This window comes from Neolamprologus multifasciatus, chromosome 4, assembly GCF_963576455.1.
Source record: "Neolamprologus multifasciatus chromosome 4, fNeoMul1.2, whole genome shotgun sequence".
In the NCBI taxonomy this organism is placed as follows: domain Eukaryota; kingdom Metazoa; phylum Chordata; class Actinopteri; order Cichliformes; family Cichlidae; genus Neolamprologus; species Neolamprologus multifasciatus.
The window spans coordinates 7,946,178-7,968,327 of NC_140442.1; the positions used below are offsets into that span (position 1 = coordinate 7,946,178).

Sequence of the window (22,150 nt, forward strand, 5' to 3'; positions counted from 1 at the left end):
ATAATCTACATTAAACAACTCTTATGTAAATCAAAATTTCCAATAAACCAGTAGTATGTCATTCTTTTATATGGCATTGTGTTAATGGGCCCATATATGAATATTCTTTTAAAATGTTTTTTTCTTTTATATATATATATATAATGTTCAAAAGTTACACATGCCCAAAGTTTTATGTTAGCAAGTGAACAAAATGCATTTTAAAGAAATTTGCGTGAGCCAAAAGCTGAAGTTTTAAACTGCTGAGTAGTTATATACAGCAGAATACTTCTTGAAGCTCAGCTGCATCATGCCCACTCATCTGTTCAGTCTGACTTTCAACTGCTCTGAATAGAACTACTTATAGACTGCTATAATGAGAAGGATGCCGAGTCTGAAAAGTGCCGCCATTATAGAAGTGCCTTAAACCTGTTATCTAAGCAGAGACAACACCTTTGGTTGCAAAAATGATGATAACATAATAACATGATGTTCTTTTGTAAATCATAATCCCAGTTAGATTCAAAAAGAGGAATAAAGCACATTATGCTTCAGGACGGGCCTTTGTGGCTCACTGAAAAGAAGGAAGGTTCCATTTGTTTGCATTTCTTAAAAAAAGCACCAGACAGCCTTCACATATAAGTCTTACCTTAGCATAACCCATTATGAAGTTTCATTTTTCAACTAAACTGGTACTAAAAGACTAATATTATCAAGGCAATGGGAAAACATGGCGTTGTTAACTGTATGTCAAAGACATCTTCATCTTTGTTGTTGAGATTTGTACTGAAGTTACCTTGCTAGTGTTGCGAAATCAGTTTTACCCCGGTTCTTTTTATTCCTCGAGGATCCAGAGACGGCACCAGACTCAGTAGACATTTTCACAAAACTTTATTCATCTTTATTCATCTTTACTCATCATCTTCATTTATCCTCATTTAAGCATGCGTCTTCTAGAAAGGAAGACGAGGCCGGTGTGTCCCTCTGCAAAATCTTCACCCCTTTGTTAGTTACAGCCAGCTTTATAGAGGCGTCCCCATCATAAAACCCCCCCACAGTGTGCTGCAAACTCTGTGTCTGTGTCTATGTGAGTGCTCATGTGTGACTGTGTACGCATACCTGTATGTATGCATGTGCACGTGAGTGAGTGTGTGTGACAGTTAAAACACTGTGGGTGTAGGTGACTCCCTAGAGGTCATAAAACCCATCTCCCTTCCAGACCACAGTTATCCAGTTACAAATGTTGAGACCTTTCACAGTTCTACTGGGGGAGGGGTCTCCTACAATCTACTCCTAAGTTCATGACACAGTCAGGCCTTTATTACATTGAGGGCAGTGTCAGTGTCTCTACAATAATTCTACATTCTATGTTAACACATTTCCAAACTCTAAAATAAGCTAAACATTTCTACACTAGCCAGTTTAGCCTTGACCTATCTCAGAATCAGCACACTACTTTGTGCTTCAAGTGTTAACACTTTCTTACATCCATTTAGAATCGAATAGAATTGAAAAGAACAGAATACAACAGCCCTTTATTGTAATTTTATATGTGCACCGAAATTATGGGTGCTCCATGCCAACTGTGGAAAATATAAATAGTAAGACAGCAGGAATAAATAAAACAAACAAACAAACAAACAAAAAAACAGGAGACATATATACAACCAAGAGAAATATATACAAAACAAGAGAAAGGCACACAATACAAAAGGATCACTGGAGAACAAAGTGCTTGGAGGTAGTGCAAAGGACTTGGTCTTAGTATAGATTATAGGCAGATTTCCAGAGCTAAAAGAAATGTGACTCATGTTGCTGCACACAATTTATCACAAATCTAACAAATAACCAACAGGGGGTGTCATATTATCAGAAACTGAGCTACGTTTTCATCCCAGAATAAAAGGTCCATTCGAACAATTCAATGCACTAATGGTGCTTGGAAACAGAATAATAAATAAACATTTTTGATAACACACTCATATATCTGATAATAGAAACAAGGCAAGACACAGCAGTGACCCTTAAACTATAATACTTACCTATCCTTCAAAAGCAAGGGACACTAATTAAACACTCTTGCTTGATCAAGTTAAAACAATGTTCATGTAGGTGGGTGCTCAATTACTCCCCGTACAACTGTGACTGTGTGATCACCTCAGGCTCCAAAATCATAGTCAAACACACTGACAACACAGCGATAGTAGGCTTGATCTCAAATAATGATGAGTCCGTCTACCAGTATGAGCTCAACCACCTAGTGAGCTGGTGTAAAGGGAATAACCTTGAGCTGAATGTCTGTAAGACCAAGGAGCTAGTAGTAGACAACACCAGGAAACAGCAGAAAAGCTTTCAGCCTCTCAGCATAAAATGTGCCCATGTAGAAAGGGTGGATAACTTCAGAAACTTGGTGTTTACACTTTTTTAGGCCCTGTCATGGTCCTAGCACATTAACACCCTGGTAAAGATAGCCCATCAATCCCTCTATTACCTCAGACAATTACAGACTCCTGATTGCTCAGAAACACTTGCAGCATGGAGATCAGTCTGAATGTGGGCATGACCACCCGGATGGGGAACTGCACCCGATAGCACCATTTTGCCCTTAGGATGGTAATCCATACAACCTAAGCAAATAATAAATGTGAAATTTCACAAAGAACCAGAGATTCCTGTCACCCCAGCAAAAGACTATTTCATATGCTCCCATTAGTGTTACTGTACCATGTTCTGGCTAACATGAGCTTTTACCCTCTGGCCATTAGGCTGCTAAATGAGACGGTGACTTTAGCCCACCTCGACCACTACTTACCTACCCTCTACACATCTATTCATCTACACTCGACTATAGTTGCCCTACTAGTTATAAAAAAACCCCAAACCAAAACATTTATTGTTTTTCAGTCTCTATTTGTGTTTTCCTCTTATTTATGCACAGTCAGACTTTAATTTCCCTTTGTGTAGGGATTTGGTTTTCTCATTGCACTTGCATAATTGTGTGTGACAAATAAACCTAATCTTGAATCCCATGAGTTAGGTACATTTTTATGCTTAATGATTCATAAAAAAAAAATGGAAATGGTCAGGTACAAGGACTGGACTGAAGAAGAAACCGAGAATGTCACGGCGAGTGAGATGAGCCGTGTGGAAAATAAAGGTGGATCCAAATGCAGGCACTTGTAAAGGTGTGATGGTGGTTTATTAAACACAAAAAGAAAATGGACAAACGGCGAACGGAGCAAAGGCTAAACTAAACTGAGAACAAACTGACTACAGAACACGAACCTGGACATGAATGAGAGCGGGTGGAAACAGATGACGGTAGACTGCAGGGAAACACACGGATGAAGCAGGGTGGAAACACAGACGGACCAGCAACTACAATGACAGAGGACACGACTTAAATACACACAGAGAAACACGGGAATTACACACAGGTGGTGGACACAGCTGGGAATAATCAACAAGACGAGACAGAGGGAAAACTGAACACACTCACATGAGACTCAAACCTTCACAATAAAACAGGAAATGAGAACACTACAGGAAGACGCAGACCTGACACTGAGAGACAGACGGAGAATGACACATGGAACCTGAACAAAACTAAACGTGAGATACAACCGAGAACAAATCCTTAACATGAATAAACAGAAACAGAATTCTAATAATAGTAATAAACCTCATAGTGCCCAAAACCACGACAATTATCCAAAAATAAACTAACAATCCAAAACTCAAAATACTGGGTCGAAACTGACCCAGAACCGTGACAGAGAAAGTTTTTGAAACACTTTTAGAAGGCTTCTAGAACTATTGCTCAAGACTGCTTTAAAAAATTAAAGAAAACCTGGGTCCTTGGAAGCAAAATCTAAAGAAATGAGGGGTGGCTCAAGAGTTTTGTACAGTATTTCCACTATTTCTGAAAGCAACATGTAACACAAGTACTGAAATTCAAATGCAATCATTTCTTGTTACTTTTGATTAGCATGTAATTACTGTGAATCATTTTTAACAGAGTTCTGCAAGACAGCAGGGCGTTACTTCACAGCTTTTTATTCTCCTAGTTTGTGGAACAAATTTTACTCACGCCTAGCTGTGTTGATACGGGGCTCACTATTAATCCTACCGCCTGTGTGACATCACAGCTTCACTAATCCTACATTCAGGTAAATATAATACAATAGAAGCAACACCTAAAACTGCATATAATGTTAGGCCATTTGTAAAGTTTACCAATTTTGAAGTAAGCCAGAAGTTAAACCTGCACCTGCATGTGGCTGTGAACAATTAAATTACAAGTGGGGTTAAGTATCTAACCCGTTTTCCTAATATATGAAAACACAGTAAATTCAAACAATATATTGTTCATGAAAGGGTTGTAATTTTGTAATGTAGTGGTTGACATACTTGTGCAGGCTTAACTTTTGACGTGTATGTGCATTTTGTGTTTCCATGTTCAGACTGCTTGTAGTCTTTTTCTCCTGTCTGTGTGTTGTTAGGTAGGTTATGGTTATAGGTTGTATATTTTGTTTCCTTTGGAGTTAGGTAAGTTTCTTTTATTTTCATATCAGGGATGTTTTGTTTGTTATGTTGCCCTTGGCTCTCCCTGACATTAACCCTCAGTCTGAACCAGAACTTTAACACTAGCAGACCATAAACTTTTTTTTTTTTTTTTTTTTTAAATAATACCATTTTGACTCCTCTTTCATTGTTTTAACTTTATGTTAGTCCATTCTAACCCCTGCACTAGCCCGGGGACATAACAAAGCCAGAATATTGAAATACTGAATGCAAAGCAGTTGAAAGTAGTACTGGGTAACAATTTGGATACTTGTAGTGATGACAGCGATATGTAGATAGAAGAGAAGTATATCATATAGCATAAACTTCATACTGTAGATATGTGAAAGAATATCCTGTGTGCGTCAAAACAGGAAGTGTTGACTGACTTGAATGCAGATAAGTTGTTGCAGAATATAGTTTCCAAAACACACATCACAGTGAAACTGTGTGCATGATCATAGCTAATTCATTATTAAAGTATTGCATAAAATCAAGTGACTATAGGCTTATTTTCTATTTCTTTGTGCAGGGATATGATTTTCTTGCAATGCTTCCATAACAAAATAATTTTATTATTTTTCTTCGTATGAATAGAGTTGGGAGAAAACAAACAAAAACAATTAGCTCCTTGCTGAAGAGTGTATGAGCGAATGTTTATTGCAATTTCAATTTTCTGTTTTAAGTCAGATCTTAATAAGCAAAAAATATATATACATTTTTCAAAGGAACACACAAGTGACACACAAAAGTTGCTTGAATATTTGTGTCTTCAACTTAACCGCTAACAACTTTAAAAGATGTGGAAAAAATGCAAACATCCTGAGAGAACCACGAATGTAAAACCAAAATGTACGTCACATTTCAGAGAGGCTAAAAAAGTGTGGCACAGTGGTGGTCAGTAGAGAACTGAATCAAATCGAACTTACATTTACAAAAGCAAAGGCACAACAGAGCACAGAATAAGTTATATATTTTACAAAAGAAAAAAAATATATATAAAAAATCCCCAAAGGCACCAAAATAGAAGAAAATCTTTATAGAATTATGCTATAAGATTATTGAAGTGGCAATTTCTTTTTTGCATTCAACCTTCTAAGACCCAAACTTTTTCATGGCATGCATTTTTAATTGCTCTTTGCTATTTGGGCTGATTGGGACCTGATGAATGTAAAAATAAAGAATTATGTGATTTTTGTTTTTTTTACCTGATTTTTGTTTCTGAGAAAAATGAGATCCACATATGAAGACATTCACTTCAAATTTTGATAGAACAGTGGAACTATAATGTCCTCATAAGTGGATATCAGGACCTTGTAGAGCAAAATTTAGTATTTTGGTCTAGAAAACGCAAAATGTGATGTCCACATATGTGGACGTCAGGTCCTAGGAGGTTTAAATACAGTGTACATCCCAGACATCACTATGAACTAGATCTGCAGTAGCTGCTTTCTTGCCGTTTCATTGCTGCTACTGTTATAACTGACTATTAGGAAAAAGGGGAAGTGGTAATGGGTGTACAGAAATATTCATCTTAAAAAAATATTGCAGTGGTGGACACAATACCACAAAAATGAGAAACCACAGTAACAACCAATCTCCTTCTCTTAAATGCACATTTAGTATTTTAGAACACACCAGAAGTGAAACAGTGTAGAAACAGAATGACTAAGAACACAGCCATCTGTTCTTTATAACAAAACATTTTGTTTTGTTTTTTTCCCTTTTATATTATGTACAATCATTACATCAAATTCTTGACTACATTAACTGCTTTTTCAGCTACAGTAGCTGGTCACATGACAGTGTACAGTATGTTCATTTGCAATCCATTTCTGTGCTGCTACATTCCCTCTTTGTCGTTGACCCCTGAGATTTTCCTCTTGGCCATTAGTCGTTAGTTTCCCCGATATGTTACATTAGTAAAGGTGGAGGTGGCTCCTTTGTACAAAGGATTGTTAGCCTATGAAAACAAAACAGTGGTGTTTACTTCAGCTCCATGGTGATATGTAACATTGCCATATGCAGGCTAGACTAGAGGGCAGATATATTCTGTTATTACAGTGTATTGGCATTACTTTACTTGTATTTAGAAAATCACTTTTCAAAACAAAGTTACAAACAAAGTAAGTGCTGAACAATAATAAAAGCAAGTAAAAAATGAATATCATGGAAACAATTTAAAATTCAAAAGAATAAAGAAAAAGAAAAAAAAACTTATACATATTCATGTTTGGGTCTTAAAATTAAAAAAAAGATTTGTTAAAAGCACTAGAGGTTATAGAAAGCCAAACGATATTGCTTTTGTTGTACTCTGGTGTTTTAATGGAGTTATTTCTCACCGTATCCCATTTGGCTTTGGCTCTCTCCTCCTCAAACTTGGCAAACTCTCTGCGATCTTTGATTGTGACCAGCAGCTTCCATATGAGCAGGCCAACAAGGCCCAGTAGCAGAATGGCTCCAGCCACCGACAGCAGCACCACCAAGATGTCAGCACCAGGCTGGCACTCTGACAGACATGAGAGAGGGAGAAATTGAGCTAATTCACAGTTTTTGGCACCATCGTGTTTGCTAAGAAATGTAGTGCAATCAGAAGTTAAGCAATCAGTGCAATCTGGTGAGAGACATTTCACAATTATTTGAAGCATCAATGCTATGTGTCTGAGTTTCTGTGGTGTGGGAGAGTGTGGATGTGGGTAACTGGCGGATCATGTGTTCTTTAGATAATAACACATTACAAGATGCACACACTGTTCCCCTCTTGCTATGGCTGTCCAGAAAAACAGACTGAAATGGAACTCAAGCACACACTATTCTCCCCTAATAACGTGCCTAAATTATAACGCTCAGTTCTCGGGCAGTTTAAGAATCCCATAAATGCACACAAACTTTCACAGTACCTGGTTCTTTCATGACGCTCAGAATGGATTTGCCGCCATCATCTACATAATACTGGAAGTGCTGCACGCAGTCGTTCTCATCTTTGTACGAGCAGTTTACTCCGTTGCGTTTTTCCGCTTGTGTGGGACGAGATCGTGTGAAGATGAAGAACAAGGTAATACATTGTTTTAAGGTATGTTTATGAGACTAAAGTATCGAGCAGTCCACAATACTCTTTGACCACAATGTTTTCATGAGGCCTCCAAATACTTTTAATTTTATTATGCTCACATGATCTGAAGCAGAAATACAACATTACCACAACAGGCCAGGATAGCAGCAATAAAGAGACTAGAAATGGTGGAGTTCTCACCCAGGTTATCCACTACTTTAATTTCATCTGTGCACATTCTATTACAACTGTTGTCTTTGATGTACTGTCCTCTCTTGAAGTGCAGACAATCAACACACTCCCTGCAAAAACAGTAAGTGGTTCACTTCGTATGCATTCAGTGGACATCACACATTACTCTTATACATGATAGCGTCTGCACTAAAAAAATATGTAGGAGTAGTTTGTGTTATGGAATGTGGAAAACGTAAGCAAACTGAGTTATTTGCAGAACATTATTTTGCCAACAACAGGTAGGGCCCTGAGAAGCCAAGTATGCTGTCTACACATAGGGATGATTTGATAATTGTTCAACAAGTTGATCAATCACTTACCCTAAAATTAAACAAGATATCTCACTAATCCAGTGAAATTGTTTTTAGGGTAAATCAATTTGTCCAAGGAAAATGTGTCTACATTTGGCTGAAAATTACAAGTTCCCATATGATTTTTCTGTTGTTTTGTCATCTCTGATTAACTCACTTTTTTAGCGTGCAGGCGTCAGGGCAGGTGGGGCATTTCTCACAGGTGGCTCCGTAGGCACCGGGCTGAGTGCAAACGCAAACTCCACAATCACAGATACCCCGGCTGCTGCACAGGAAACCAGTGCTGGACATGCAGGTGTCTGTGCGCGTGGTGCAGTTGCAGTTTTCTCCTTTCCATCCTGCGTCACACTTGCACACCCCACAATCACATTTCCCGTGACCTGAAAGAATTAAAAAGAATGAAAAGCTAATTCTTTGTGGCAGCATGGTGATGCAGTGTCTAACATGGTAGAGGCACAGCAAAAAGATCCTGGGATTAAATATAGGTTTCAGCCTGACTGGCTAGACCTGGGTAGGTTCATTTAGGTCAAGGTGTGACTGTAAGGTGTGCACGTTTCTGTAAAAAGACAGTGTCATTTGTGGTATAAAGTGAGTTTTTGGTAAGACTATTAAAGTGCTCAAATTTATTCTGTTATACTTGAAATCAAAAATATACAGTTTAAGTGCACAACTACAAGAGGGACACAAACCTACAAAATACTACTTGCATAAATATAAATGAATCTGTGTGCACATTTGTCTGTGTGTATACTTACCTAATTAATGTGCTTAGATAGGATGAGTGTTATTCTTCATGAAATGAATGCAAGGTCACTGTAATGTTCTTTGAAGGAAGTGGAATAAGAGAGTGAGTGTTTGAGAGAGAGATAAACCTTTATTAGACCCACTCGTGGGAAATTTGTTAGAAAAATGACCAGAACTAGCATGAAACAGTAGTACATGCAGAATCCAATTGCTAAAACTTAAGTTAAAAATTACGAGAAAATAAAAAGGAAATAAGAAAGAAGCTCAGAAATGAGCAGAGCTGCTGTAACAGGCTGCTGCACATGGGGGGCGCCAGAAGTAAAGAGTGTATGTGCTATGTTTTAAGTGATGTGGTTTTATTGCCTAATTGTTTTAGGTCTATATTTAGGTCTTCATTGTTATTCATTGTTAAAAATCATAACTTTTCCTCCTTTGTCATGACCTTCTTTGCTTGAACTGTTTTGTTTAAATAATAAAAAGACTAGTCAGCGTTTGAAAACAATCATCTGTTTCATATTTCTTCCCACATCATTTGAATCTTCCTTGAAAATGCTGCTGTGTTAAGCAATAACTTGGTAGCTGTTTTTGCATCTGAATTACTCAGCAATGGGCGTCATGCATTTCCCTTAATCATCCCCATTGTGAGAAGGGCAGAAAATGTTCTATTGTGAAAGTACAGTTTAATGATTCCTGATCCCATCGGGCAAGCAGGCACACACAGAGCGACACAAACATCCTCAGATGTTGTGAAGCACAGAAAGCATGGAAACACCCAGTCATTTTAGGAAGCTCTCATCCATTTCCTGAGAAGATTGGTTGGTGAGCTTTTCTTCCTGCATTACTGTGCAACACCCCACATCAGCACATTACACCACCTTAGATATTATTGCAGAGCCCCAGCGACAACAGGGTAGGAAACTAAACAGGATCTGGCATTGGATGACTATGAGCCAAGCGAGTGAGTCACAGTCCATCTGGATCAGACAGGGGGAGTGACTAGTCTTGAAAGATCACAGAGGGTGTAAGGGTAACTAATTCCAGAGCTCAAAACAAATCAACAAAGCTTCAACAAACAATTCCACCATGTTCACCCTGTCAGCTGAAGCTTTTCTTTTTAAAATGTGTTTTAAGCAGGGCCGTCCGTGTTAATGGTTAACAATTTCACATATAAAGCCCGGCGGTGGAGTTGTTGTGTAATCTTTCTCAATAACTCTGTCAACAACATAAGAGCTGAGATATGTATAAAGGCTTTGGAGACAAGAAAAATGCGTAACATCTATTTGGTTACAAATTCTTTGAGTCACAAGTTAGTTTTTGTTTTCCTCTACACAACAGGAGTCAGTATTTGTGCTGCTTTCATTAACTGAAAGATGATTCACAAACATGAAAAGGGGTTTTTAGTTTTACATCATGCTCATTTCTTTGTGAGCAAGCGCAGTTAATTAAACAAATCCCAGAGCACAGGTTAATAGTAAACCACGATAACAGGACAAGGACAGGGACAAAGACAGAGTACTAAAAGATAACCGTACATTGTTGGAGAAGAAGCGGAAACAGAATCAAGTGAAATGTACTGATGAGGAAAGGTAAAAAAACAAAAATCCGCAGAGGAATGCAAACTTTGCTGTAGTCTCTTCCCTCCTATTTGTGCTCCCTGGGGCTATGCTTGCTGGCTCCTGTTCTTGAGCCCTGAAACAGCTTCATATCAGTAGGAGATCTGCACACCCACAGGGAACGTCACAGAGATTTAACTCTTTTCTTATGCCCTGTGTCGTGGTAGCTTCAACTAAGATGCAGCCAAGGGGCACTCGTGCTTTAAATACCACTTCTGCACACTGTGGTTTAGCACTAATGCTCTATAGACTGACTTACACCAGTACTGGCTTTGTGTCTGCAAAAGTTAATCTCCCTTAAGAAAGAACCTGTGTGAGCATTTGCCTTGTTGACACAAGTATGTCACATTTAGATTTCAGCTTGGCAATGTAAGTTTATTTAAGGTAAAACTTGATTCCAGAGGATGCACGCCTAATTTGGGGCTTTCATGTCATATTTCTGAAAATTACAGTGGACTACTAACTGTCTCAAATTTCAATAATATACTTGTAAAATGTGGGTGACTGACTAACATCTCTAAAATGGATTTTTCTTACACATCCTGTAATGAAAGCTGTCAGGATCTTTCAGGCTAACTTATTGTGTCTGAATGCACTTTCTTATAGCTCCATGAGCTTTGCTTGTAAGTACGTGATTCATGGTATTCACGTCCTCACTACTGTAGAAAGAAGAGGTACCTCAGTAACACAAGTCCGTGTACTTGACATGTTTACTCCAAAGCTTGAGTAAACACAGACCGAGTACTAACCTTAATAGGAAAAGTTTCCTTATTTCTTTTAAAAAATAAAATAAAATAAAAAGTAGAATATAGAAAACTTGAGATTCTCTTCATTTCTTTCTAGTTAGGGTTAATATGCACAAAGTCTGCTCTGCTCGTTACTGATAAAGATGAAAGAGCAGTTTCCTGTTCTACTATTAGTCATACTCTATCTTACCAATCATAGAGCCAAAATGCTGCAACAATAAATTACTCAAGGACAAAGCTTACTAAAGTTTTATTATTGTAACTGAGTAACTCTGTAGTGAGTTGCACCAACTTGCATTTGGGAATGATAGAAATAGCAATTGCATATCACAAAAACATGGGTGTGTTCTCTGACTGGCCTTCTACAGAGCACAGACATCATATTTGCAGGTCTGACAAAGGGTTGGTCATTTGATAAGTATGATTGCTTATGTTTAATAATTTTGTACTAATTTACATGTCTGTTATAAGCAAGAAAAGACTGTCTTAATGATAGCACAGGAACTTTAAGTACCCTAGTTTTTCGGCTTATCTACCTATGTAACAGGAAAACTATGTAAACCAACTGAGATATGTTTATATACAAAGAGAGAAAGGAAGAAAGCATACAACACAGCCTCAGAGCAAGGAAAGAAAAGGGAAGAGAAACATCATTTTTCCTGCTCTTAGTGAAGAAAAACAGCTTTTAATATGATAAAATATTATCTTGTGTATCTTTAGTGCCCTGCAGGTAGTTCAATGCCCATGATTTGATATTTTCAAAAGCTGATTGAGTGAAGGGGGATTTTGTGTAAATCCCCAAATCAGCATGGAAACATAACAGCAAAACTAAGAAAATACGCTTGATGTTTTAATAACCTGGACATTTTTGCAAAGTCTCTAGAAATTCTTTAGATCCTTACTACAGGCGTTATAAATGTCATGATTTTAGAATAATATACTTGCACATACCACTGCACGTTTACTTTGATCGACTACGGATTGAGTGTCACGATGACCTGGATGTGGCCGTGAAAGGCCATGTGTACGACAAAAAATTGTTTTTTGTACTGTATGTGGTTGTCTGACCTGAATATATTGGGTGTAGCACGTGTGTGTTCCTCTTGGTTCTTATGTGAAGCTAAAAGCTTTTTGCACCTTGATGAAGCAATGTGTCTTGATTTTGCTAATGAGGCAATTTGTTCTGTCAGTGAAGACTGATATCCAGTTTGTGCATCAGGTTTTGTGCTATTGCAAAATGTTAAACTGATGGTTTAAGATTTGACGATAAAAAACAACAACAACAACAATTTACTCACCAGAACACAGAGCTCCTTTAAAGCGCAGACAATTGAAGTCATCGCATTGACAGTACTTTCCCCACACCTGACCAAACTCTCTTGTATGACACGAGCACTGTCCACACAGACAGTCGCCTCTTCCACTGCAGATTGGGCCCTCTGGTTCCCGGATGCAGTTGGCATTATCAGATGGACTGTAGTCTTCAAGTGAGCACTCACAATGCGGGCCCAGCCGACCTGGGTGACACTGACAAACACCACACGTGAAGGTCCCGTTGCCGTTGCTACAGAGGGGGCTGTTGGCTTGTGCCTTTGCCTCACACTCACAACCACAGGCAAAATCCACCGTAACCTCAAGGGCATCTTTGAAGCCAAGAGGTTTGATGGTAAAGGTGCGACTCTTCTCCTTAGGACAGCTCCGCAACTGAGCCTCAACACTGAATGACACCTAAAGAGGAAGAAATGCCTCTTTGATAGTCTGTGTAGAAATATTGGATGCATACTGAAGATTCCTGAACCGTTACTTACTGTGTCTCCAATCTTGAGGCCACTACAGGACTTAATTCCGGGGATGACCTCTCCATTTAGACAAGTGGCGTTGAAAGAGAGATTTAACTCCTCTGGGACATTCAACAGCTCCAGCTCCACTTTAGACCGAATTTTCTGCTCAGATTAAAGGTATAAATCACATATTGGTTCTAGTGTACCTTTACAGATCAAATAGACAACATTATTTTGCAAATTCTACTTGTCTTTCCAACCTCAAAAACTCCTTACCGCATATGCCTGCTCAATAAGCTGAATAACATTCCCAGAATCACCAGACAGAGTTCCCACGGTTGTGCCTGGAATAAGCTTACTGTATTCCTGGCAATAGAGACATGGTGGTAAGATAATGAAAGTTTTTTACAATAGTAAATTTATCACGTGACACAAGCAGTCCATTTTCCTTACATCGTAAATTGGTATCACTTCGTTGGTCACAGCAAAAACTAAATTTATGTTGTTTGTTGTCATTTTTTCCGTTAACAGCCCCAAAGAGGGATAGTCCTGGAAATCACCGGAAGAACATAGTTTGGAAAAGCGGCACTTTGTCCAAAAACATTTAAAATTATGCATTTAACTGTCTCTCTTTACCAGCACTGTAGATTTGTTGTAAAGATTGTCACTATCAAGGTGACACTCTCCATCATTCGGTTGGACAACACCAGCTATGCGCGCATCCAGAGCAATATGAGTTTTGGCATCAGTGGTAAACACCAGAAGATGCGACGCATCCGGACGCCAGCCAATCTTATCCTAATTATGATGGATACACAAATATAATATAAAATATAATATAAAAAGTTAAATATACCAAAAAACAAACAAGCTAAAGCATACAGCAAATGTATAATTAAGTTGAAAAAACTACCAATATTTTGTGTTAAAAAAATGCAAAAGGAGCTGATAATAGAAAAGTATATGTTTAGAGACTTATGTGTATATTTAAAATCAGCTACTGTAGGAAAAGAAAACATTTTTTTTTTCATAGGGGCATACTGTGTTGCCAAATCTCTGAGGACGTGTATCTGTAGTTGACATATTTATGTTATTTATACCTTGCACACCACCGCCTGCATGACAGCATCAAATCCACCCTCTGGAGCATCCCTGTTTCTCGATATCTGCTGTTTCCTCACCTCCTCAGTGAAGCGAGATACCTTGTCTGTCAGTGACAGCACATTCTTGAAACTGAACTGAGCCTGGCATTGTACACCAATCCTGTTTATATTAAGCGTGAGATAGTGGGAAAGTGAATCAGTGAAAAAGGAAAATCGATTTCAAGTTGCTAAACACATCTGGTAGAAAAATCTCCACCAGAGCTCCTTATCTACTTTAAACCTAACAACAGCCTGCATCATACCTACCCATAGCACGGATTACTGATTGCCTTTGAAGGAAAAGTGTACATGTATGGGGACATAGTCTTGTCCACAAAGGCCCCAAACCCCATATGCAGGTTGCTTGTTTTTTTGCCCATGGCTGCAGCAAGATCATTGCCCAAGGTGACGAGGCGAGCCAAGTCATCGTTCATTGAATATGAGAGATCCATCAGATAGTAGAGGTCCACGGGATAATCCTCCACCTGTTTCACAGACACAGTGAAACGTTTGGCATCACCTGAGGGGAACAAGAAGAGGACCACAGGGTTGGACAAGGGCCAGAGGATAAAACTGATTAACTACACAGCACAATTAACTCAAAAGGTGTCCACTACCAGGACAAAAAGATGTAATATTAATATCAGTTTACAACCATCATGCTATTTCTGCATGTAGAACAATAATAATGACTCTTTATGGCCGGTTGCATAATGGTGCTGTTGCATGTATCTCCTGATCTTTATACAGATGATATCTGGTTGGGTGTTAACATACCTAGTCTTAGAGTCATGTGGAGTTTTTGAGGCTTGATCTGAGTAACATCTTTGGCTGTTCCTGATGCCTTGTCACTAAGCGGCACATCCTGCTGAATAGTGAGGGTGCTGGAGGGAAACTCCAGTGACGCTGCGCTGCATCCTTCTTTCAGTAGATTCTCTTTTAGGTCACAGCGAGATTTGCCAGATGCCCCTTTCCCAAACTCCTGAAACAATCACAGCCATTCTGTTGGGCCCTTTGCATTCATTACTTAATTTAATGTATATAATACAACAGCAAGTGGCTCCATAGTGTAGTGGTTTACATATTTTCTTAACGAACAAAAGAATCCCAGTCTCCAGACATTTTGATGAATCCCTTTAGTCATCTGGATGCCCCCCCCCCCCCCCCCAAACAACAAAAACAAAACACAACAACAAGAAAATTGCCAAACAAATAACCAATATCTGTGGAGGTGCCTGGCCTAGCTATCTGAACGCAGCAGGACAATTTTCTCTTAATTATGCTTGAGAGCCTAGGGTGTATATCTGTGTTGACTAGGTACCATGAAAAAGCTTTAGAGGGTGATGGAATGAAGCAAGCTGGTGGGGAATGAGATTTCAGTTCTAACTTGCTTCACTGAGGAATGAGGGGGAGGAGTGAGTAGAAACTGTGTCTATGTGTGTTTTTACCTCCTGAAAGCACCATGCACAGCTCGGATGAACAGCCAGACACTGTTGACATGTTGTGACCCCTCGTGATGTGCATATATTGGAATCTGTGAAAATGACACCCAGAAAAATGTAAAAATACATGCAATACTATAGAGTATTTGTCTTTCTTACTTTCTAACCAGTTGGTATACATTGTTGACTGGTTTTACACGAAGTAGCACTAAGATGCTACTTAGCTCTTTTCAGATACTATACGATTCTAAGTGTTTGATACAGTCTAAGAGGATATAATTAAATTCTTCAAATTGAGTTGAATGTGTAAAAACAAGAGGCTGAAAAAACCTTTTCAGCCTCTTGTGAGGCCTTTGGGTGTGGCTGATTGTAGATTAACACTGAAACACGGTCAGCAGTGATATGTTTGTTAAATGTGAGCTAAAGTAAATGATCTGAGAGGATAAGCATTATATAAAAACATGACCTAAGTTCGTTCAGTTCATAAATAAGTGCCAGTAAGTAATTATAGTCAGGCATAGTCAAAGATCATCTCATGTAAATGCACTTGCTTCCTACACTCACTTGATTGTATGTTGCTTTTCATTCACAAAACTTAAGTTCATTCATTGATTGGCTTTGTTTTGTAACAAGTAAAAATGATCATCAATGAAATCAAACAAAAGTTAGTTTGAGTGCGAAGGTATTTAAGTTGAACTGATGACAAGTGAAAATAAAATAAAATAAAATAAAATAAAATAAAATTATTAGTTAAGTTGAAATAATGAGCGTTATAATGTGGAGTACAGAGAAGCCAGAGCAGGTCACTTTCCAATGGGACACACATCCCGGCTATTTTCACTCCCTTATAAGGAGAGCTGGCGAAAGCTACGATCAAGCAGCGCAATTACAGATCCTAAACAGCAGCGCCTATCTAGTTAAGATATTCAGCTGCGGTTTTATTTTTCCTTTTCAGAAAATTGTAGGCTATTAAATAACTGTGATCACACGCACATGTATCGACTTTATGCTACGCGGAACTTTCAAAGACATGCGACAAAAAGACACATCGGCAGGTGAAAAAAAAAATAGCCTAAGGCTGAATAAAATATTATTAATAAAACCATCTTACCGCAGACGTTTGATGCTGTGGACAAAAGGAGAACCAGTATAGCTAGACGGTCTGTTAAAGTTCCCATGACTGGACAGCAAATGAACCGGGATCTGAAGTGAGTCCTATGTGTCTGTGCAACTTCACGCTTCCTCATTCTGCATGTTGGGTCATAACCCACCGCCTAATACTGTAATAAACTCCCATCCACTGTGTGTACAGTATTTGTGCCGTGACATGTTTAGACTGCTCTCTTAGTTGTTTGATAACCATCGGTGCTGCTGGATTACTTGCGGGGTTACAAGAGCAACGAGTGTCCAGAGTGTACAGAAAGTGACTCGTCGGAGTGAAATTAGGAGTCTTTGTACCTTCTAGAGACATTTTTTAAGCAGGTCTGCAAAACTCTGAAAGCTGTGGCTCAAACAAGTGATGAAAGGAAACTGATTAGATTTTGAGAACATCAGCAGTTTGACAACGCTTCATAAGAAATAAATACATTTTTAGTTAAATATTGCTTTTGGTGGAAAGAGAAATCCATCAACAGAATAAAATAGCTCTTCACTGTCGTTGTACACGTGCAACAAAATTGCGCTAAATGATGCTATTAGTTTAATCACTAGATTATTATACTCTAAGAATGGCAAAGATGCCTATAAAAAAGAGTGCCCACCAGAATGAATGCATTATTTTATCACTTGCGAGTCTGAGCCTACAACATAGACTACAAATGCCTAGATTTAGTCAGAAACCTGAACTGCAGTGGCAGACTACAAGTTTAAGCTTTACTCATTAGAGACCTGTGATTAAATAGAGCTTGTATGGTGGCTTGCTGTGAAAACCTCAGCTGGTGATTTGTGTTGCTTTGCATGTAAACACTGCTTAAAGTGGCTGTTAAATCCTGTTAAATGTTATTTGCTTTGCATGCCTCCATGCCCTCTACTGGACCGACAGGAGTACAGCATATAACAGTCGCCTCAAAATGTGAAATGTGTTTTGGCAAAACTAGAAACACATGACATGTCAAACACTAAGATTTTATAGAATCCCTAAAATAAAAAAATCCATACTTGAAATGTGCAATTCACTTGTATTTTTATTTTTATTTTTATTCCTATTTATTGTATTTTGTTTTAATGTCTGGCTTTGCTTCAAGCTATTATTAAAAGTTCACTAGAGACTTGAGTTTCACAGCTTCGTGCCACGGAAGACCTCCCTCGATTCCAGTAAATGTTGGAGCACTTGGACATGTGCCAGCTTCTATAACAATAGAACAAGTAAGTTACTTAAATAAATACATTTTAAAAATGAGAAAGAAATTAGATAAACAATTCCCTACAAAAATCAACCCTGGGAAGTTTGTAGTGGCAGCGGTGTGTTTATGTATGGTTGTGCTTGTAGAAGCAGACAATGCTTCTTATCTGTACATTTGTCCATTTATTGAATTTTTATCCCTGTGTCCCGTTCTTAATCTCTGTCTGGTTGCTAAGATACTGCTATCAGTGTCCAAGAATTGCCACTAGAAGAAATGACAGAAATAGAGAAATGAGTAGAAAAGCTATAATAGTTAACTGTTCTACTGGTATTAAGCTGTGGGTGTGGGTGCAGTGTGCAGGTAATACACTGCAGGCAATGAAAACCAAACTTCAGTATCGACTGATTTGGATCTATTGGCTCTAGAGCCATCTGTGGAGATGAGTGACATATTGGGATGAGCATAGCGCCAGTTGTCCTGAACAAAGAGCTGCCGACTGGGTCAGATGGCAGCCAATTAAGACTGAACAAGAAGCAAGGAGTGGAGCAGGAGGAAGAAAGGGGGTGGAGGGGTTCTGACCTATGTTACAGATCTATCTGGAGCCCTTTAAGCTTTACGCTGAGTCTGAAAATGCTGTCACACTGGTCCAATATCCAAACACAATCACACTCGGGCAAAATCAGCCTTTGGTTAACTGCACTCAGCTTACCGTTTCCTGCTTTGGTGGGTTTAGCTGGCAGGTGGGAAGGTCAAATCGGGGATATGAGTTTTTAAGGTGTATTTCAGCTGTGTGGTCAGCCAGCTTATGAAATGCGCCCCACGGTCACTGACGTGGGAAAATGTGTATTTGCGTTATGAAGTTTTACTATCTGATCTTCCTCCTACACTAGCTCCTCCGGCTCTGCGGCTTACATTTGCCTCCCGGGGGATGATAGCTTATATGTGAAAAAAGTAAAAGTAAATAAAAAAACATTCAACTGAGAACACACGAGGGGTGGACAAATGGAAAGGGGGATTTTCTGCTGTTGTTTTTTTAAGACTTCAGAACCGTGGGAACTCTAATGTGGCCTGCTGTTACATATAGAGACAGCTGAGGGAAAAAAAGGGCTTGAAGATGACAAAGTGGCTGAACATTGAGAGTAAACAGGCAGACATGATGAGGCACATCATGGTAGCCTGCTTACTGAGATGTGGGGTTATGTCTAAGTGGAAATGAGGTTAATGGGTGGCATGAGAGCATGAGATGTCTGCACAGGAGAGACAGGAGAGGAAATTCTTAAATTAAATGTATAAGTTCTGCAAACTGCAGACAACACACATTCTTAGAGAGTCTAATATACACTTGTATATAAACTAAAGAAGTCACTATCTTCTTAAAAGTAACTTTAATGATTGTTTTGTGTAAGGTACGTATCCATGTCATTTATGTCAATGTATAATTATTATAATATAATTATGTGAGTCCAATAGGTGTTCAGCTCCTTCAGGTTTTCTGTGCAAGTGGTGTAAATCCACTGTTATTAATGACAGGCAAAGGGAGCTGCAGCTTGCAGTACGTGCGAGCAAGCTCTCACGAGCCAAGCAATGATGAGAAATAAACCACCCGAGACAGTCCTGTACTGTTGCCTTGTATTATGTTGTGCTTTGATTTGCCAAACACTTTGTTAGGTGCACCTATCAACTGATCATTAAGGCAAATGTCTAACTGGCTAAACACATAGGAGCCAATAACATTTTAGACATTTAAGCATGGCCAAGAAAACCTGCTGAATTCCAACTGAGCATCAGAACAGGGATTCAGATGAATTTAAACAAAATTGGGAAAATTTGCCTTGCCTGAATAGTTTGGATTTATGCTGCAATTGTTGGTGGTGTAATGGTGTGAGAAACATTTTATTTGCACATGTTGGACCCTTTAGTCACATCTGAGCATTGTCTGAACACCATAGCCTACCTGAGTATTGTTGCTGGCTGACGTCTCTGCATCTGACGTCACTGCAACGTATACATTTTCCAGTAGCTGCTTCTGGCAGGATAACATACATTCCCACAAAGTTCAAATCATCTAAAACCGGTTTCTTGAATGTGATAGTGCGTTCAAAGTACTCAAATACCCTCCACAGTCACTAGCTCTTAATCCAATAGAGCAGCCAGCATATCTTCAGCAACTCTGTGAAGCTACCTTGTCAATATGGAGTGGTGTAACATTTGGAAGATATTTTCTTGGTGCACTCTGGGTGGCTGACAAGATTTAAATTTCTGAATGTACCTGAGTATTGCTGACAAACACTCCTTCATGTACCCACCTTTTGATGGGTGCAAGATAACATGCTATGTCACAAAATCAACTCAGACTGGTTTCCTGGACATGACAATGAGGTACTTAAATTATTCAAATCACCTCCACAGTCACCAGATTTCAAGCGATTCATGGCATGGATATGCAACTGAGAACTGCGGCTCCATAACATAGAGGTTAGCACATTTGGCTATCATATAAGAGATCCCTAAGGACTAAGAGGAGACAAAAATCCCTGGGAGGGTTGCATCAGGAAGGGAATTTGGTGTTAAAATCTCTCCCAAACCAAATATGATTATCCATCTGCTTTGTGACTGCTTGTGAATGAGGGAGCAGATAAAACAAAATTATGTGCAGCTGGCATCTGTGTGATGCAATCATGTCAAAATGAACCAAAATCACAGAGGAATGTTGCTAACTATTCTTGAATTCATGCCTTGAGGAATTAAAGTAGTTCTGAAGGAAAGGGGGGATGAAAGTGCTAGCAAGGTGTACCTAATTAAGTTTATATTGTATACCTGATCAAGATAATAAAGTTAACTTTGATGTGACAGATCCACAAATAATACATGAGTTAATATTATGGGGCATAATTAGCTGATTAAGTAGTTTAGCAAGTTAGCTGGACAGCAAGTATTTCCTCTCAGATATTAGTTTTCTTCAGCTATCAAGCTAAGGTTGGCCAAGTAGCTGTAACTTGGTTACACTGCAGGAATTTAGTTATTTCACACCAGATCAGCCCCATGAATTTTGATGACCTGCCTGACCCCATCCACAGAAAACAATATTTATCAGCCTGTGTTTAATCTACAAGAAATGCCGAAAACATTTTCTTCTGTGATAATGTATTTATTCATATTTAATATCAAAACACACTTTTTAAATGGAAATTAATCCTTCCATGTGTTTTTTAATTTGCTAATAACTGGACATATTAGAAATCTCATAATTAATGGGGAGGATGTTTTGAGGAATTTTGGTTATCTTTGTGTTGGAAGGGTTTGAAAAGGTGAATGTGTCGGCAACTCAGAGAAAAAATGATGTATGGGTAAGGAACGGTAGGGACGTGGGTGGGGTCAAACACCAAATCTTTGTTGCTAGGGATGTCTTCACTTAGTTTGTGTTGCTAGGCTGCCAATTCCCTCATGTTAAGTGGAAACATTTCCCCCCTTCTGCTCCGTCCAGGCACCTCACCACTCCCTCCCTCTCTTTCTCCTCTAAACCAAAATAACTTCACCAACCATCTGTCACTGGGCTCACAGGTCTACTGTTGCTTAGGAACAAGTCGGGCACTCACATTCATGTATGCATTCTCATATGAATATATTTTCATCTACAGTTATACTAACAATAACCTCCAGTTATGTCTCTTCCTGTGATCCTGTGGTGCATCAATGAAATCTGAGGCATTCACAGGAAAGCCTCTGACGCTCTGCTGAGTTTGAAGTTTAAATATGCAACAGGTTAATGAAGTCTAAGAAGCTTCTAACGTGCAAAACTTCTTGAAAAACCACTTAACAATGACACGACGAGCTCTTTGTACTTGTGCGTCAGAATTTGCTAATTAGTTCAGAAGAATAACTGAAGTTTCCTCCTGCTGATTTTGCAACTACTTTTTTGTCATTCGCACATTCTTTGAAGTTCTGTAGTTTAAAGCCTCAAGGAAGCATCGGTACATATTGACAGAGAGATTAGGTGTTAGTACAAGCTGCTTTCTATAATCACACTAAAGTGAATAATAGAACAAAGTCAGATTGTACAGCACTGATTTATATGCTGGCAATCAACTTGCAGCAACCAAATCGAAAGGCTAATGAGATGATTTGATCTTATTGTACACAAAAAACTACTCATTGTTCTTCTGTTGTCAGCCATTAATAAATTATCTGAAAGTAAACCACC

The 22,150-nt window shown here is 38.7% G+C and overlaps 1 protein-coding gene across 1 annotated transcript; it reads right to left on the reverse strand.

The window, feature by feature from the left end:
• Positions 1-5,177: 5,177 nt before the first annotated feature.
• On the reverse strand, positions 5,178-16,984 carry itgb3a (integrin beta 3a). The gene is made up of 15 exons (XM_085156946.1): positions 16,719-16,984; positions 15,614-15,699; positions 14,943-15,147; positions 14,433-14,685; positions 14,124-14,286; positions 13,660-13,821; positions 13,477-13,572; positions 13,300-13,389; positions 13,051-13,185; positions 12,541-12,970; positions 8,297-8,519; positions 7,796-7,896; positions 7,443-7,559; positions 6,885-7,051; positions 5,178-6,505 (listed from the first exon to the last, which is right to left on the reverse strand). Exons 1-15 carry the CDS (start codon positions 16,852-16,854, stop codon positions 6,440-6,442), a joined length of 2,430 nt encoding a protein of 809 aa, XP_085013072.1. The 5' UTR covers positions 16,855-16,984; the 3' UTR covers positions 5,178-6,439.
• Positions 16,985-22,150: the final 5,166 nt, after the last annotated feature.

What these genes read in the sequence shown, in the direction of transcription:
- itgb3a (XM_085156946.1), bottom strand. Translation starts at nt 16,854, where the DNA reads ATGAGGAAGCGTGAAGTTGCACAGACACATAGGACTCACTTCAGATCC. An exon ending in TTATTGAGCAGGCATATGCG is followed by an intron (nt 13,186 to 13,299) that starts GTAAGGAGTTTT and finishes TAATCTGAGCAG; the next exon opens with AAAATTCGGTCTAAAGTGGA. An exon ending in GCCTCAAGATTGGAGACACA is followed by an intron (nt 12,971 to 13,050) that starts GTAAGTAACGGT and finishes CTTCCTCTTTAG; the next exon opens with GTGTCATTCAGTGTTGAGGC.